General features: G+C 35.2%; 1 protein-coding gene across 1 annotated transcript in view; it reads right to left on the reverse strand.

Moving 5' to 3' along the window:
- Positions 1-3,169: 3,169 nt before the first annotated feature.
- The window catches only part of LOC129229779 (uncharacterized), a 47,802-nt gene continuing 31,636 nt past the window's right edge, over positions 3,170-19,335 (reverse strand). The window contains exons 3-5 of the mRNA XM_054864153.1: positions 6,777-6,944; positions 4,002-4,160; positions 3,170-3,189 (exon numbers count right to left, since the gene is read on the reverse strand). Coding sequence (XP_054720128.1) covers positions 3,170-3,189; positions 4,002-4,160; positions 6,777-6,944 — 347 coding nt within the window. The remainder of the gene's footprint in view (positions 3,190-4,001; positions 4,161-6,776; positions 6,945-19,335) is intronic.

The following is a 19,335-nucleotide window of genomic DNA, read 5'->3' on the forward strand; positions in this document are numbered from 1 at the left end:
CATTTGAACGTCCTGTGTGGCGCGGTTGTACCAACGCGATCAACGGTTCGAGTCCCACCGTTGGCATGTTTTTCATCAGGATTGGAAAATAGCGACGTAGATCAGCAGTGGACAGAATTTAAGGATAAACTTGCTAAAACGGTTGGGGACTATGTTCCATTTAGGAGAAAAGGTGTTAGTACCAAAATTTGGCCCATGTGGTTCTCCAGGGAGACTAAAGAAGCTCTTAATTATAAGCAAGCCACTTTTCGTCAGTTTAAAGAAACTGGTCAGAGTGCGGAGAGGCTCCAGTATGGTAAGGCAAGGCGAAAGTTTAAGTATTTGGTACGGATTCAGAAAAGGGAATTGGAGCAAAGATTGGCAGATGACATTGATGGGAACCCTAAGAGGTTTTTTCCTTACGCTAATTCTGGGAAAGCTCGAAACAGTCAAATTGGGCCTTTGGTTGATGAGTATGGAAATTTAATCCAAAACGATAGGGATATTGCAAATGTTCTAAATAACTTTTTTTCCGGTGTGTTTAACGATAACTGTATCTCAACAGTTGACACTAACAAGACACAAGCTATTATACAGCTTGAGGATTTTGTATTTTCCAGGGAGGAGGTTTTATTTCATTTGAAAAAGATTAAAGCAACTAAAGCTCCGGGACTAGATAATATCTATCCAAAAATTCTAGTTGAATGTGCAGAGGAATTAGTGGATGTTATTTTGAATATTTTCAATGCTTCTTACAACTCGGGGACGGTGCCAGAGGACTGGAAGCTGGCTAACATAACGCCACTCTTCAAGAAGGGGTCTAAAGGTATTGCTGGGAATTATAGACCTGTAAGTTTGACTTCAGTGATTTGTAAGATTTTCGAAGCTTTGATCAAAATTAAGATCATGAAGTTCTTAGAGACTAATAGTCTGTTGACTAGTTTGCAGTATGGTTTCAGGAAAGGTAAATCCTGTACTACTAATTTATTGCATTTCTACGACAAGGTTACCTCAGCTTTAGATAACAAAAAATGTGTGGATGTTGTTTATATTGATTTTCAAAAAGCTTTTGACAAGGTACTGCATGTTGCTCTTCTCAGCAAGTTAGTTGACATAGGAATAGGAGGAAAAACTTTACTTTGGGTTAGAAATTGGCTTACTGGTAGGAAACAAAGAGTAGTTGTGAGAGGAAATCATTCTAATTGGAGTGATGTTTTAAGTGGGGTTCCTCAGGGATCAGTTTTAGGGCCTCTGTTGTTTATTATATTTATGAATGACATCAATGAAAATATTTCTGAAAGCATGAATTGTTTTGCTGACGATGTAAAAGTTATGGGGATTGTCGAAAATGAAGAACAAGTAAAACAGCTGCAAGAGGATTTAGATCATATTACTAAGTGGGCAGATAAATGGGGTACGGCAGTTAATGTAGGGAAATGTCAAGTGCTACACTTAGGTCATGGAAATAAGCGTATGAGATATCGTTTACAGGGTTCAGTCATAAATCAGGCAGAAAATGTTATGGATCTAGGTATCTTTATAAATCAGGACTTCAAGTTTAGTCAACAGTGCAGTATTGCTAGTAACAAAGCCAACAAAATGCTTGGGTTTATCAATAGATCTACTTCAAACAAATCTAAGAAAGTTCTTCTGCCTTTATATAGGAGTTTAGTAAGACCTCATTTGGAGTATGCTATTCAGTTTTGGTCGCCTTATCTGAAGAAAGATATTTTTGTATTGGAAAGGGTTCAAAGAAGGGTAACTAAATTAGTAAGGGGACTCTCAGAGTTAGATTATGATACCAGACTTAATAGGCTTAACATGTATAGCCTGGAGCAAAGGAGAGTCAGAGGGGACATGATTCAGTTATTTAAATTTATCAAAATGAAAGATGTAAATGGGTTAAATTTTTGCGGGGAAAGCAGGACAAGGGGTCATTGTTTTAAGCTATTTAAATCTCAGGATAACTTGGAAATCAGGAAAAACTACTACTTTAGCAGGGTCGTGGGCACCTGGAATAGCTTACCGGAAGAGGCGGTAATGAGCAAGGGAGTGGATAGCTTTAAGAGGGCCATTGATCTTCATTGGGGACTAATTAATTGACTAGGACCAGCCTAGCTGGGCCCAGAGCCTGTTGCTGGTCGTCACATTTGTATTTGTATTTGTAAAATAAGTTTGTTTTTTGTACTGCATTATTTGGGAGTTGAAACAACAAAGTTATCACATATGGCACTTTGATACATGACCATCACTGACACCCAGTTAATGAGCAACTTGACTACTCACCAGAGAAGGCACCTTGAGTGTCACAGTTGAGAACACTAGGCCATTTCATGTGCCTTTGTGTTCTGGAAGCTCTAGAAAGCCGAGGACTACATCCCGAATACTTGCGTCCAGGCTGCTGGGGAATCGCTGAAAAATTAACTGCAATTAGCTGGAAGGCTTTTTGAAAAGCAGGTTAAAAAAACAGAATCTTCAATGCTTGGAATTAATGATGTAGTTAGAAAATATAACACATAGGACTATACATCAAAACATGTAGCCAACACCATCTCAGAACTTGGTTAATGTAAAAAAATTGGTACATTGACTCTAAATCAGGAAGGTTTTGGTTTAATAATGGGATTCTAAAAACATTTGGAATCTTGTCAAATTTTTGACAAGAAATACCAAATCTGGTGACTCAGATAAACTGTTTTCATTTGATTCCTTACAGTAACTTTAATCCTTCATAACTGATTTTGTTTCAATTAAGTTGTTTCCCATTCTTGCTATGTTTACTCTAGTTCATTTTATTTTTAAAGTTATCTTGTAGGTTAGATTTCAAGTCTACATTTTTAATGCATTTAAACTTTTAGGGAAATTGAGAAGTACAGGGGGAAATCTCCAGCACTTAAAGGAGAAAATCAAATTAATGACTAAGGTAAGCGACTTCAAAGTTAAGAAGGAAATGCTTGTGACAGAAGAAAAACACCAATTACCAGAGGGAAAACACTAGTACCCAATGGAACATATCCAGTTAAGTAAGGTAGCAAATTCAAATGACAAAGAGCAAAATTTTATTGACTGAAGAAAAATTCCAAAATCTAAGGAGAAAATCTAATGACTAAGGTGAAAATCATAGGTAATGAAGGAAAATCCAAAAAGCTAAAAAGTTAGAAAGAAGATTTGAACACTTAAGAAGAAAGTCCTAGTAATGAGAGGGAAATCCTAGAACATAAGAAAGTAAACCTAATGACTATGGAGAAACCTTTCTAAAGAAAGAGAACATTTTAGATAATCATAATGACCAGTAAAAAGTTTTAATGACAAGAGGAAAACCCACAGGACTAAGGGGGAATCTAAGGATTGATGGAAAAATGAATCCTTACACTTAAGAAAAAGGTTAATGACTAAATAAGAAACATTAAAAATAATAATAATAACAAACAAACAAAACATAATAAGATTAAAGATAAAGCCTTCATGACTAAGGTAAGATTACAAGAAAAAATTAAACGAGTATAATCACAATAAGACTAAAAGGTAGTCATTAAGACCCAAAACCTAAGGAAAAGAAAACTCAGGGCCGTAACCAGAAAATACTTTCGGGGAGGGTTTAAAACTTTCATGTGGCGCTTTGCGGAAGGTAGTACATTATTAAAAACCAGTCTTGACTCACTAAAAGCGTTTTATGCAATTAATATACACATGAAACCCATTTGAGTTTTGGAACAATGTTTTTTGGAAATTTTTAAATGTTAACGAAGATTTAAATGTCAAATCGAACTTTTCGAGGAGGGGTTAAACTCTAACTCCCCTCCCCCTTGTAGCTAGTCCTGAGAAAAATCATGACTATAAAAAGAAAAAAGTCTAGGGACAGAACAAAGAAAAAATATTCGAATAACTATGGGAGGATATTTCTTGAAAGGGGAGAAAAACATTTCTTAAAACAAAAACACTTAGCAATTAAATAAGTACTCTATTACTATAAAATGAGAGCTAATTACATGAAAATTCCATAATACTACAAGCAAATTTACCTTTCGGTGGGAGGGCACCAGCAGGTATGCCCCTTTCGGGCGAGATCCTTTCTCGAGTTTGCATGTAGGTGGTGAAGTGGCCGTTGGTTTTGAGACGAGGTCTCGGAATCGCAGCGTCTTGGGACATTCGTTGCTGCATCAGGGATTGAGCCTGGGATGCTGTAAAGCAATTCAAAATTAAAAATAATTGAAAAATATGTGAATTTTTTTTTCCAGATTTTTTTTCTTTAAAACATGTGTTTTTCTCACAGTAATAAAGTCACTGAGTAAACTTAACATTTTTGTTCACATGCAAAATGATAAATAAGTAAACAAAGGTTATTAAAATTATTATTTTTAGAGTGAATAGGAAATTTGAGAAAACTATTCTGATTGCATTTAAAACTAACAGCTCTCTCAAAAACTAACAACTTTCATTAATTTTTTCTTGTAATCTTACCTTAGTCATGAAGGCTTTATCTTTAATCTTATTATGTTTTGTTTGTTTGTTATTATTATTATTTTTAATGTTTCTTATTTAGTCATTAACCTTTTTCTTAAGTGTAAGGATTCATTTTTCCATCAATCCTTAGATTCCCCCTTAGTCCTGTGGGTTTTCCTCCAAAGCTGTTAAAGCTTCAGAGTTTGAAACTGCTTGAATGCTAATTATCAAAATTTGTGTGTAAAGAAGTTGTGGGATTTAACTTTTCATATCATCAACATATATAATGCTTCAGTATAATTCATTTATTCATTAATTTGCCAATTTTACAGCTGGATGCCATATTATTACACTCATATCAATAATTGTGTTGAAAACCACATGTAAAAGACTAATAGGTGCATCTATTACTACCCAGTGTGGTATTGTGAGTGACTGTGCTGACAACATTAAAATATAATTTAAAGAAACCTTTCTCTACACACAGTTTTATGAAGTTGATAATAACTTGCAGTTGAAAAGAAAGATGTGCTAAAAAGACTTTTGGCATTTTCTGACTCCAAGAAATGGTTTTCTAATATTACAACAAGTACATGGTGAATAAGCTATGAAAAAACTTGTTTAAAACCTAAATTCTTAATGTATACTACCACCTAATTTATGTGTCACATAAATCTTTTCAAATTTATGATTTTGGAAATATTACTTTATTAAAGTGAAAGGATAAATTTCAGCAGAAAAGAATTTACTCCTTTATAAACCACACAAAACTTACAAAAGCCCGGATAAGAGTGGTACTTTTCCGTTATAGGTATGTCACGGCTTCTTTTTAAAAGATTTCGCTAAACTGGTCAGAAGAAGCGCTTATTTGCTCATCAATGTTGACGACGTCAAGATTGTTGAAAATTTAATGTTTAGTGTTTAACAAATCAATCCATTAAAGGAGACTAATAGAGGAACATTAAAAAAAAAATCCAGCAAATAAACAAACGAAGCCATTAAATATATATAACTTGGATGAGTCAGAAGGTCTATGCCACAATGATTTTCGAAATTCACTTATCTATGCTTGCTCAAATTTAGCTTTAAAAAAATGTTGACGATTTGAAGAAAATTAACTTTATAATTACTATTATTCATTTCTGTTTTGGGGCACTAATTAAAAAGCTTCTCACACTCACCAAGGTTAGAGCAAGTATATAACAGCTAATTATAAAAAGGATTAAATCGGTTAAATGTGTTTAAAATGAACGATAGATTCCATAATTAATAAATAAATAGCTAAATACCCCTCTTTATAACCACAGTTTTTTTTTTTTTTAATTTATTTATTTATTTATTTTTTTAATGTAAATGTAATTTTCTGCAACGGACCTTATGAATAATATAGCGCGCTGCTGTAACCATGTGCAATCTGTAAATGTGGTTTCTTGGCTACAACAGTGACACCGTAGCAAAAACTAACTTACAGGCTTTCCGTTTTGTCAGAATCGAATAACGGACGTTAAAAGAAAGTTTCATGGTAAAGATGATGACACCAGGCCCGGATCTACGTACCCGCAGACTCCACAACGCGAGGGGGGAACACCTCTAAGTCCCCCCCCCCTTTTTTTCAGAAAAAAATGAAGAAAAAAAAAGACCGCTTATTTTAGGGAAAAAAAATAATCGGGAACGTTTTACCGCATTATTGGAAGACAAAAGTTTTGTTTGAAAAAAAAAAAAGGGGGGGGGGGAGAAAATAATATTATATTAAAATGTTTCGAATATAATCGGACATATAAAATTATTATTACTTGTGAATGAAATGGCTTCGTGGTTGCGATCGCGATCGTTTTACTGCATGGATTTTTCTCAAAATCCTAATCACTAAAAATCCCTTTTTCTTTTTTCGAGAATTTCGTCGTTCTGGAATTCTATTTTTCGTCAAGGAGCCGGGAGAAGCAATCGAAATTCAGGAGTCTCTCTCCCGAACGAATTGGGAGTGTGAGAATGTTTAAGCATTTTAAAAATAACGATTACGATTGATCAAAAACCATACGTGTTTTATTTTAAATCTGTAATCAGGATCTAAAACGATTAATCGATCAGGATCATCATAGCGAAGATTATGATTACGAATGCGTAAAAGTCAAAAAACAAAACTATAATAATAGGATTATATATATATATATATATATATATATATATATAAAAAAATAATAAAAAAAAAAACAGACTACGAGATTAAGACGATGTAAATATAAAAGAGAAGATTTCAAATACAATTGCATCTCTTCAGCTCAAAGAAATGTTGTCTATCATAATCAACCATCATTCTAGCAATAATAACTACTTAAAATCCGGTTGTTGCTTACCATGGTATACACACAGAGGACAATGGTCAGAATTGATGCACATGTAGCATAACTCGTGCCCACAGGTGTCAATCAACTTCCTGTGCTTACTTTTGTCGAAGGGGGTACAACAGGAAGGGCACAGAGTGCCCCCATTTTCAAGCATCATTTTGCGAACAGTGTTTACATCTAGAAAAGTAAAAATACAAATTAGGTTTTGAAGTGCATGAACATAAAATATGCAATCAATTCCGAGAAAACAACCGAAATAACTCCTTTAAAACTGGCTCTACAGACGCTAACTGATAAAATTGCAGTGGGGGAAAAAAAGCGCAGGAACAGCTTTTTTTTTTTTTTTTTTTTTTTTTTTTTTTTTGAAATTTTTGTCATGTACAGTACTTTAGCTTTATCGTACAAGTTTGCTTATTTGGTTTCCTCTGAAAATAAAGCACGAAAAAAAATTGTTTTTTAAAAAAATAAAGTCAGGGTTTGTATTCAAATAGCTGAAAAACTTCCCAACATTCCTAGATAATTCCAAAAAAAAAAATCTAAATTAACATTTTAAGCAAAAAAAAAAGGCAGTTGCAATGGTTACACTTCTCACCACACATACTCTTATCAAAACATTTAGCTCAGAAAAATATTAAATAAAAATCAAGCAATTGATTCAGAACAATAAACTATCAGCAGAAAGAGAAAAAAAACCTGAGAGGAAGATCGGGGTGAAACTGACATTGATGATGTAAATTTTGCATCCACAAAGAATTCCGTCTTCCCAATATTGACCTAACATGTTGATGGCACAATCCAAGAAGGAAAAGGTGACATGAGGACACACATCCAAGTCTTCATTAGTTCACAGATCGCAAGACTTGAATTTTGCCAAAAACGCTGTACCACAATTCATTCTAGCTTCCTTTATGCTGTTTCAATGTGAATACATTAACATAGATTCTTGAGGGACAAAAGGAACAAATTACTTCATTAAGACCGCGTTGGCTTTAATTCGGCGCAACATTAATTCACAGCTAAAACATCACATTAAAATGATGTTTTGAGGTAATAATTTACGATAGAACCGATTATCCAAATATGACGCAACAGGTGCTAATAACCAGGTGCTAATTCGAGTTGTACGAGCAACTTCAGAGCTGATTCTATCAGAAAGGTGTATTTTTAAATAGGTTAAGTTACGTTTTAATCCCTTCAGATCCAGAGAAAAACTACAAGTAAAATTTTAAAAAATACTTTTTGTAGTATGTTGTTGTCTTTTAACTCTAATAATATGAAAAAAATTGAGATTAAAAATATTTGATTTTTCGACTGAAGAAAAATGACAAATCATTGTTTGAACTTAAAAACAGAACAAAATACAGGCCAAATGAAAGTTTTTAATTTTTCTCAGGCGTCAAATTAAGGAGCGGGGAATCGAATAATGAAACGCTTCGGTTGATTAGAGTGCGGTTAATCGGAGAAGTACGTCATTTCAAAAAGTAACGCCAATTGAAAAGTAAAATTAAGAAAATTTAAAACACACGCGGAACGCACACACGCGCCCGCAAAAATATACAGATGGAGAGAAAAAAAAACATAAAATTTAAACCTTTTCTATCTCAATGGGAGAAAAAAACCTTCAAGATACTCTCAGAACTGCCTTGCAGGTCATTTTCAATATGGAACGAGTTGCAAAAGTACTGCGATAATAATTTAGAGGACATATCGAATCGTTCCATTCGGAATGAGAAAAAAGAACGCGCCGCGTGAGTCACTCCTGTCGATAGTAGAGGAGTCGCATTGTCGCGCATGTAGCTGTGACAGAGGTATGATGTGTTTCGCAACGAAGCTAAAATCGATGCTTTACTTCTCGATGGAATACTGCCAGGAATTTAATATTATTTTAATGAATGCTTCGTGCAAGAGCAATTACTTGAAGTAATGCAAAACGCCAAAACATATATTTGCAATAATATAAAATGGGTATCCAGCCACGGCCCGCTGGCCAAATCTGGCCCGTGAACAGAGTTTGACCGATCCGCGGAAAAATAAACTAGGAAAAAGAAAAAAAAAACTTTTTTTTTAGAATAGATATTTTTTTAAGTATTTAAAAAAATAAATAAATAAACCCAGATAATGACAAAAATCAACAATAAGCGCTAAATTAAACAAAAACAAAAAAAAAGTAGGAGTCTAGAGGGAAGCTCGCGTACCGTTCACCTTTCCCTAAAAAATTCAAACTGAAGATAAGAAACTAAAAAAGGAGAGAAAAAAAAAAGAAAAATTAATTTGAATTTTGACATCTTGATTTCAAATTATGTTTTTCGCAATCACGAGTGTGTGTATGTAGGCGTGTGTGTTTGTGTGTGGGGGGTATGTGTGTTTGTGTGTAGGGGTATGCGTGTGTAGGCATATGTGTTTGTGTCGGTGGGCAGGCATGAATGTGTGGGTAGTTGTGTGTATGTGTGTGTATGGTTTTTGTGTGTGCGTATGTGTAGGTGTCCGTATGTATGCGTGTGTGTATGCGCGTGTGTGTAGGACATGGATGCAACCTGGAGACGGCTTTCGCTATAGGAGCAGCATCGTGAGGAGCCCGTCGACGGTGATGGTGCGGAGGGTGACGGTGGGAAAATAAAGTGATAGGACGCCAAAAACAGTCAAATGAAAGCAATAAGCAAGATTGCTCAAAAAAAAAAAAAAAAAAAAAAAACTTTTTTTAGAACAGATATTCTTTTTTTTATTATTTTGTATTATTTATGTCAATGTACCTTTTACATTTTTCTAAAATATTTAATTTGAATCTAGCATATTTTATAAATATTACTTCAAAAATGGTGTGAAGTATTTATATCAATATAAATTTTGCGTTGATATAAATACTTTACACCACTTTTGGAGTAATATTTATAAAATATGCTGTATTTAAATTGAATATTTTAGAAAACGGTAAAAGGTACGCTCGACTCCCTCCATACACCTGTAAAATAATAATTATTATCATTATTATTTAATTTATTTATTTTTTATTTAATATTTGAGGGGGGGGGGGGGTACAAACGATATCTTATCGTTCCAAACAGAATCATCCGCCCGATAAAAAGAACACAAACATAACTGCAACTTTTATTTTTATCTTGAACAAACTACTTTCCGTAATATAAACCATTTGCGATCGAATCCATTGATAAAAAAAAAAAAAGCTATCTGGAGCAGCAAAAAACGCTCCAATTTACATTTTGTCAATGGGACGAGCGAAATTTGTTCCATTCACATAAATAACCCGTGCGATAAGCGACAAAAGTCCAACCGAACTTTTGCGGAAACAGATAAAATTCCTGAGAAACGCAGATAAAAGCAATTTTGCTGCAGTGAGCTATTTATCCGATTGCAGATAGCAGAGAGAATTTTTGTACATGTGCCGACTTGACGCAGCAGGTTTACTCAAGAGATCGGATTACAGCTCATATAATTTCATTGTGCACCTTTTCGAATGAGAGAGGAAATTTGGAACGAAATTTAAAAAAAAAAGTGAAGCATTTTGAGAGACTGGGGCTCAAATAGAAATTTTACTTCCTCAAAAATAAAATGAAATAATCATAGAACTTTTCACATAGTAGTAACAAAGCAGGGGTGCAAGAGGACTCGAGTAAAATTTTCTGAAGACAGCGTGAAATTTTCGAAAACTATGAGAATAGCTCGATTTCGCCCCCCCCCCCCCCAACTAAAAAAAAAACTCTTCAAATATGTATACAAAAAAAAAAAAAATCACTGATAAAAAGCATTTTCAAAAGAAGGTTTTTTTTTTTCCAGTTATTATTTTCAGTTTTAAAATGTGTTGTCAGTTCAAATTTTTCGAAAACAACAACACAAAATTTTCGGATCACAAACATCTCTAACAAAGGTCAAGTGCGGGAAATTTTTTTCGCCGCCATTGATGAGAAGCAAAAGAGTCTGTTAGTCGCCACATCTTTTCTCCAGTCGCCACTTGATTTTTAAACCAGTAAAATAAGCAGTCAAACAACAAACTGGCTTTAAAATTACGACTCAAACATAAAAATAAACAATGTCTTCTGCCAACTTGAAATTTTAATTTACTGTCATTCAAAATTTCACTCTTCTCTCCATCATTTATCAACTAAAAACAAAAAATCTCCTTAAAATAATTCACCAAGCCACTCACTGAGCTTCAAAAAGTTTTTATAGAACCACATGTTCACTAGTGACGTTTTCATTCAACAGATTCAACGTTTCGAGCTTTTTTCTATAACGTTTGAATCTGCACCAATAACTCAAGAAAGAAAAAATCTCTGGCGTTGAGGTTCTTATGCAGGGCCGTTTTCAAGAAGCGGGTTTTGGGGTTCAAACCAACTCCGAAAATTTTCAAAACTATTCCAAACTAGTATGTTGTGGCCATCACGAAACTTTCTTCTATATTTTTCTTTTTTTTTCTGATCCCTCCCCATGCTTGACGAGGAAGCAATATTCCCAATGAAAACAAAATTACACATGCAAAAACTTGACGACCATCCCAATGTCTGAATTATTGCAAAAGCAAAGCAAAGAGCGAAAATTGAAAGTTATTTTAAAAGCCTTGCTTGAATTAATTACAAATATTTTATTTGTTAACAAACATAAGATGGCAACAGTTAAAAATTTTAAATCATTGAGATAATATTTCCGATCATTTCCATGCAATTAAAATCACGAGAAATACGCAGACGACAATCTATTACGATTTATCTTTCTTATTGTTGCATTAATAAAAATATTTTTTATTCGCAAAAAAAAAAAAAAAATCAACACCTCTTGGAGCGATCGGCGTCAAAATTGAACCAAAGCCTGTTTACATATGGATTCACATATATTCCAAATTTCAACCAGAACGTAGCATTACTTCTTGAGATAGGGCACTCAAAATGGAAAAAAAGAACGGGTGATTGCGCTACCCCCCTTTTTAGCTGTTGACACAAAAATAAAATCAGTTCTTATACCCACTAAGGGCTACTTGCCGATAAATTTTTCTTTCATTCCGTTCATTATTTCTTGAGATACAGCAGTCACAATTGACGACAAAAAACGTTCTATAGCTCAACCCCCGTTTGAGTTATTGACACCAAAATTGAATCAGCACCTGTTCCTGTTAATACCAACATATGGACCAAATTTTGTTTGATTCCGCCAGTTACTTCCTGAGGAATAGCAAGCATGCGTAACTCGAAAAACGTCCCATTTCTCCACCCCCCTTGGAGGAATTCGCGCCAAAAACTAATGGGCACAAGTTCACATAGGGGCACATATGTGTACTAAATTTCGTTCGATTTCATGCGGTAGTTTTTGTTGTAGAGCGGCCACAAAAAACTGGTCACACACAGACGTGACACACATACATACACACACACATACATACATACACACACACATACACACACACACACAGACAGACAGACATTTTCCAAAAATGGTCGAAATGGACTCAGCACACCTCAAAACGTTCGAATCCGTCAAAATTCGAAATTCGAAAATTTGCACGAATCCAATACTTTCTTCTATATATTAGATATAGAAGAAAGTAAAAATGTTTTTCATCATACCTTTTATGCTGATATAATTAATTAGTATTTTATGTATTATTCATTTTCAATTATAGTTGAAAAATCAAATCAAGTATTGAAAAATTATACTTCTAGTTATTGCAAACATCACTTCACGTAAAATTATACAGGGTTTTTCTTTAGACTTTGAAAACCCGACAAAAAAATCGGAATTCTAAAAATTTAAAAATGTCTAAACTACAATTTCCACAAAATGTTCCACTAATAAAAAGTTCACTAACATTTTTTCGTAGAACATATTTTTATTCATTAAAATATGAGGTTTGAAAGTATTACTTAGAATGCGCGTACGCGCATCTATTCTTTTGAGTAATTAAAAAGACATTAATTACTATGGGGGGGGGTACAAGGAAACAAGGAAGTTTAGCATGTAGTGTACAGACCATTTTTTTTTCCTTCACTGAATGGATACGTTATCTTTTACATTTGCTTTAATTTACCAATTGTAATCAATAAAATACATGACTGAATTCAAATTTAAATGATCATATAGATTTCAAGAGAAATGTGCTATGTAAAACCCTCCCCGAAACGAAAATTTGGTTACAACCATGCTATTGAGTCATTACAAAATAAACTAACGAAATTAAGTTCCTCCCATTCCGGTAAATTATTTTTTTATAATGTTTCAGATGGCCATGAAACAACCGAAAAACCATTCTATTGTCTACGTTTCTAATTCTCATAGTAATATGTACGCTAATAAAAAGAATAAAACAATAAAAAAAAATAAACATTATCTTCCTACGAATCAGCAATAACACTCTCTAATCAAACAATCAAACACTCCTGGCCCAACACCTCCGGCCTTTGCATTGCGCGGAAAACAATTTACCAGGTTGAGAATGGAGTCGATTTTGCATATCTCTCATCTAATGCTAATCGTTGAGCTGCCAACAAATTTAGGATCGTCCATCCTTCAATTCTGCCAACAGCTGCGTGCGATAAATGGGTAAACAAACTTCAATTCTTCCGCTATATCTTTCTTATTACGGAGGCATCCATATTCAAAAGGACAGCGTGTGGCGATGGGTGCGGAATCGAAGTTTTCCCTTTTTTTTTTTTTTTTTGCTGCTCACCTTTATTCAGAGCCGAAGGTGAAACTGAAAAACCTCAGCCCACGCGTGGCAGTGTGAAAGCGCAATATACGAACGGAGAATATTGATTAGGGTTCTGTTGAAAGGAACCAAGCAGGGCAAGCGAGTAACAAGTCGCACCTATTGTAACCATGATTTATTTCATTTAAAAGTTGGCACGGTTTTGTGACATTTGAGCCAATGAATCTCGAAAAGATTTGTCAAAAACAAGCACTTTTTATCACCAGTGGAATGTGCTGGCCATTTCAAGAATTAGGCATTTAGGCATTTCTCAACAATAAGTCCCCCAAGTGGCATTTTTTTTTTCCATTTCATATCCCCATGGAGGGGGGGGGGGCGTGAGAGATCAACTTGGAGCGGGGGGCGTTAACCTTTTCTAGAACCCTTGGCTTTAATTCGTATTGCCAACAATAAAATTCAATAAGTATATCATCAAGGGCGAATAGGTACTAGAATGCCGTTAAAGTACGGTTTTTCTGCAATGATGCGATCCTCTCCTCAAGAGAGCAATTCTTGGTTGCGCCACTGGACAAGTGCTTACTCAGCCAAATCAGGGGATACTAGAAAGGTCATTAAAGGTTTCTTCAAGGTGATTATTATTCGAAAGAATCAATCGATTACAGATCATTTGATCGTAAAATTATCCGATAAGGCTCAGAATTGCATCATTCGTAAGGTTCGACCGAAACGCTACAATCGGTTTCTTAAAAAAGATCTTGGATAATCGCATGATTCGATTACGTCCTTCAATAAGAATTGTATTCCATTCGAATCTGCCCAGAAGAATTGACAACGATTCAACAACACATCCAATAAGACACTGCAGAATCCTCTGGTACTTTTCCGCGAATTCGTTCGCCAAATCTACTCCATAAAATTTATCTGGAGAATAATAAGAATTTCCCTTCTGGGCAATTCGGCTGAAGGTGACGATCAAAACAGGCAAATTATGATCACTCCAAGAAGCTGAGGTGACACTCGTGATAATAATCGCCAAGGTCACGTGTCTGCGCTCTGGATTCTGTTAGAAATGGGGACAGGCTGTCTAGGTAGAGCGCTGGGACAGTCGTCTCTTGGTAAACACTATGCGAATTGCATTTCAACTTTAACGCCCTCAGATTGATTGTTCATTTCATTAAAATGTGGGCAAAGCAATACATGCAGGAAAAAAAAAACAAATACACCTTTAAGAACGAAAAAAAAATCATTTACCATGAGAATCATAATCAATTTCAATGGTTGAAGAAACTGCGCAACTGCAGAATTTGAACAATAGAATTTTCTTTGCAGTTGCTCCCGATTTGACTGTAAGCTATATCATCTCCAAACAGGGCTGACAAGAGGCCACGCAGCTTAGTTGGAAACTAGAGGTCAGCCTCAGAACTAGAGAAGAATAAAATTTTTAAGTTTTATAGAGGAAAGGGGGCTCGACTACCAAACTCACAAGGGGTCCGCCTTAGCTGTTGGTGACCCTGTCTCCAAATCCCAACAGTGTACGAGTGGAAATGAAATTAAATCTGATTTGTAGAGAATTTGCAGAGCCCAAGGCCGGCTCTAGTAGTTCTGCCGCTCTAGGTGATAGTGACAAGTGCGCCCTCCCCCCCATTGAATAATATAATGATATAAAATAATAATATATTAATAAAATCGAAATAATAGTAAAGTGTTTAAAGTTAAAGTGAGTTTCTAGTTAAATTCCAAACTGGGTTTTGCATATCCAAGCACTGGTATACACCTTGAATTATCTTTTTTAACATTAAAAGTTGTGCATCTTATGACACTGAAACATATTAATATTTTCAAAAGACTTTTTAAATCCGCAATTTACTGCCTCCAAAATTGAGTTCCGAACTATGTTTTGCATGTAGGTATACACAATCTATTTTTTTTTCTTTAGAATTAAATAGCTTATGGCGAAACAGATATTCATGCTTAAAAAAAATGTTTCAACTTCAAAATTTGCCGCCCCAAAAATCTGCCGCCCTAGGCGGCCACCTAGGTCGCCTACCCCTACAGCCGGGCCTGTTTGAACCAAGAATTCAAATATCCAACTTTGAGCCTATAGAACTGGCAAACTACCTCCTCAAGCAGCTCCCCACCTTCTTCCCCATAGTTTTATATATTCTCTCAATTCAATAAACAAAAATTATGAATGACGCATAAACCACATTCCAAGTACAGCAAATACATATATCAGAAATTTAGTCAATTCACAAACAGCGAAAAATCCTCTTTTCATTTGTTTTCTTTTCAACAGACAGATTTGCAAAAAAAAAATGCATGCACGAGTATCTAACCAAAATTAGAAAAATTAACGAACACATAAAACAGAATGAATAATTTTAACTAAAAATTACGTGTTTCATCCTACCTACCGATAGCATTTGCTGTTTTTCGAAAACACACTTTTTTGCGGACCCTGTGCAATGACGGATTTAGCATGTAGTAATTGCGAGGGGTGGGGCTCCCATGATCATAGGGATCTTGAAGGGGGTTCAAATATGCACTTGATAAAAGTTTTTCTTAGTTCTATGACAAAGGGGACCTAAAAAAAAAAAAAAAAAAAAAAAAAAAAAAAAAAAAAAAAAAAAAAAAAAAAAAAAAACTTTGCAACGGGTCTCCAAAGCAATAAATTCCTCACTGACCCCAAAGCAGAGTACTACTAAATTTGCAACGCACGTCGCAGAACAGATGCCTGAGCTGCAGAACAATTCTGTTCAAATGCAAGAGGAAAATTTTCTGCAGAAATACTATTGATTTCTGTTAAATTTCTGCAGAAACTACAGATTTTCTACAAATATTTTTCAACTCAAGATAGAATTTTGCAGAAGTTCCGCAAATTTCTTTAAATTAGAAGAAAATCTAAAATTCTTGCAAAATACAATTCGGCGGAAAGCTCGCGAAAAATGTTGAATTGATAAGTCATTTGCAGGAACTTGAGATTTACTTTGAACTTAAAGAAATCGGCAGAATTTGTATAAAACTCTGTATGAAGAAAATCTGCAGTTTCTGCAGAAATTTCATATTCTAAATCCGAAAAAATTCTGATTTTTATAGCGTTTTTGGTTCCCCTTCTCCTTATTTTCATCCACTGCAATTTTCTCCATAAACATATGTTTTAGATACATGCTTATGTATATAATAATACTTGGTACTTGCAGAACAATTTTAGTAAAATGATTCTACGTTGCAGAACATCGTCAAATATTCTGCTTTGGGACCCACTGATCCTAGGCAATTACCCTCTGAAAGAGCTTCAGAATTTGGAGGGGACTTTTCCGGAAGCAAGGTCATATGTGTAATTTTGGGGCATAAAAAGTAACGGTTTCAAAGGTGGCTTCTTTTCAATTGTCGGTTCCTAATTAGACTAGTTTCGCTCACATAAAGGCGATGCTCACGTCATCCCCCCCCCCCCCCCCCCCCCCGCCATTTGCTCCTTCCTTAAGTCAGGCCCTGACTTTCCCAATGTTTATAGCTACTTTATCGTTCATCTCCATTTCTTTCGATGCCTGCTCTTTTTTTTTTTCTAGAATGTAAGTAACAAGAACTGCTCTTTAATTTCAGACATTTTTCAACGCCGCAATATTTTATTTTTGCGAGGCACGGAACGATCTTCGTTAAAACTACAAACACAATCACACGCTAATTTACAGCACTTCAGCGACTAACTTCCCAAGCGGCGAAAGGGGATGTTAGATTGCTAAAATAACAATCTTCAATCCCACTGATTGAAACTGAATCCCGATACCGAAAAATAAACAACGATAAACGAGCCTGATAAACGCGAAGTTAAGATCTCGGATTTATTTGTTTGATTCTGCTCTACCGTAACGAGGATTCGGTCCCGTGAGAGTTCCTAGTCCTGTCTGTCGTTGCCAACATTTGAAACATAAACATAGCAGATAGCATTTCTCGCAGGCGATCGTTAAAATGATGTGTGAGAAAAGAAAAAAAAATGTTTAGAGAATGGCACGTGTTGAAAAACACAAAATTCCAATGCTTTCGTACAAGTGTTAATATCAGCAAAACTCGCTATCAGGAGATCAGTTGTAACGACAATTGTTCAGAGAAGAACAAGATTACAAAAAATGAGTTTCAAAAATTTTTCGAAATAAAATTGGATCAAAACGAGAAAAGATGGATTACGGAATTATATAAAAAAAAAAAAATTTCTTCCAGCTAGTCGTTAGAAAATCCCCTCGATTTTAAAATCTTCAGTAAATAATTTAACTTAGTCATTTTGTCTAATAGTCAGAGAAGTCAGACTGTGACAGGAAGGTCCGGGTTCGAATCCCGGCTCGGGCATGGACGTACTTTCTCTCTCCTATCCCTGTCCTTTCTTTGTGTGAATGTGTTGTTAAGCTGTGAATGGTTGCCTACCCTATAACCTGGTCCTTCCGGCATGCGTGTACTGCAGTAGAAGTCGGACTGCCAAATTACCTGCCTAGCTGGCACATGACAACAACAACTACAACTTACTCATTAGAATTTCTCACATACTCATCCAAGAGCTCCAGGGTCATGGGAACATGACCTCCCCTAAACCGTTGACAATATTATCCATCTATCATGATTGTCTGATCATAATTTAATTATTGCATACAAGATGGATGGATGTAATAATCATCTAAAATGTAAATATATTATTACAAATTGTGTTCAAATACTTTATGAATGAATTGTATGTGTCTGCCACAATCATTTTAACTGGTTAATTCTTTGTTAAAGTAAATAATTGAAATAACACTTCTTTTCACTGCTTCTGAAATTAATCAATAAAATTTGTGCTTTTGGGGCGTTTTTTTCTGGCCGATTTTGCGCTTTTATTAACACCCAAACAGTTCCATTTTTGGTACCCAATATATTATAATTTGTTAGCATGACATCTCCCCCCTTCCCCCCAAAACGCTAGTCTGTATCCGCCCCTATACTTATCACAATATTGTCACTTAGTTACCAGAGCTGCGGAGTCGGATTTTGAATGATTTTCGGGTATAAGAGTTGGAGTTGGAGCACGCAGTAGAAAGATTTAACTGATTTTGAAGTAAAAGAGTCAGAGTCGATTATTTTCCCTTCAACTCCGCAGCCATGCTCCCAACAAATTACCACTTACCAGTTTGTCCATAACAAGGGCGCACATATGGGGGGGGGGCACATGAGAGCTCAAGACTCCTCCCCCTTTTTGAAATTAGAACTTCCTTGCTTTTAGCACTTTTTCTTTGCAAAAATTTAAAATCGTTTCTTCTCCAGCCATTAATGAATAAATTATTAAAAATGTCAAATTTTAATAACTCAAATCTGTAATAAAATCGATTTCTATGGGGAAAATATCCTGCTAAATCATGGGGTAAATATCTGAGCCCCCCCCCCTTAAAATTTTGCATATGGGCGCCCATGGACCATAGGAATAAAAGGAATTATTTTTTCAGTTAAAAATTACTCTAGGCTAGAATGAGAAATTATGCTGAGTGACTTAATAACACCTAACGACCTATATATAACCTAGAGCTCCGAACTCTATCTGTGGTGCCCCAATTGGATTGAAAATTTGCAAATTATCATGGTAAGGGAGTGCACAGGGGTGGTTGCCAAGTTTAGCTAATATTAGCCATTTCGGCTGCATTTGATTGCTAGGAAAAATTCAAAAGCATTAGCCAAACCTATCTATATTTTGTACAATAGCGGCACATGTGCCTGGCGTGCCTCATGAGTTGACTGTCCTGTGAAGGTTGCCGAGCGATTCTTTTACTTTTCTACCTGGTCACACAACCTGATAAACGCCCGTTCGAAAGTTGATGCAACTAGGTTGAAGGAGGCCTAAATTCGAAGAATCTATCTCTAAATTATTGTTCAGAACATTTCAAAAGAATATTAAAG

Source organism: Uloborus diversus, chromosome 9 (assembly GCF_026930045.1).
Source record: "Uloborus diversus isolate 005 chromosome 9, Udiv.v.3.1, whole genome shotgun sequence".
NCBI classification, from domain to species: Eukaryota; Metazoa; Arthropoda; class Arachnida; order Araneae; family Uloboridae; genus Uloborus; species Uloborus diversus.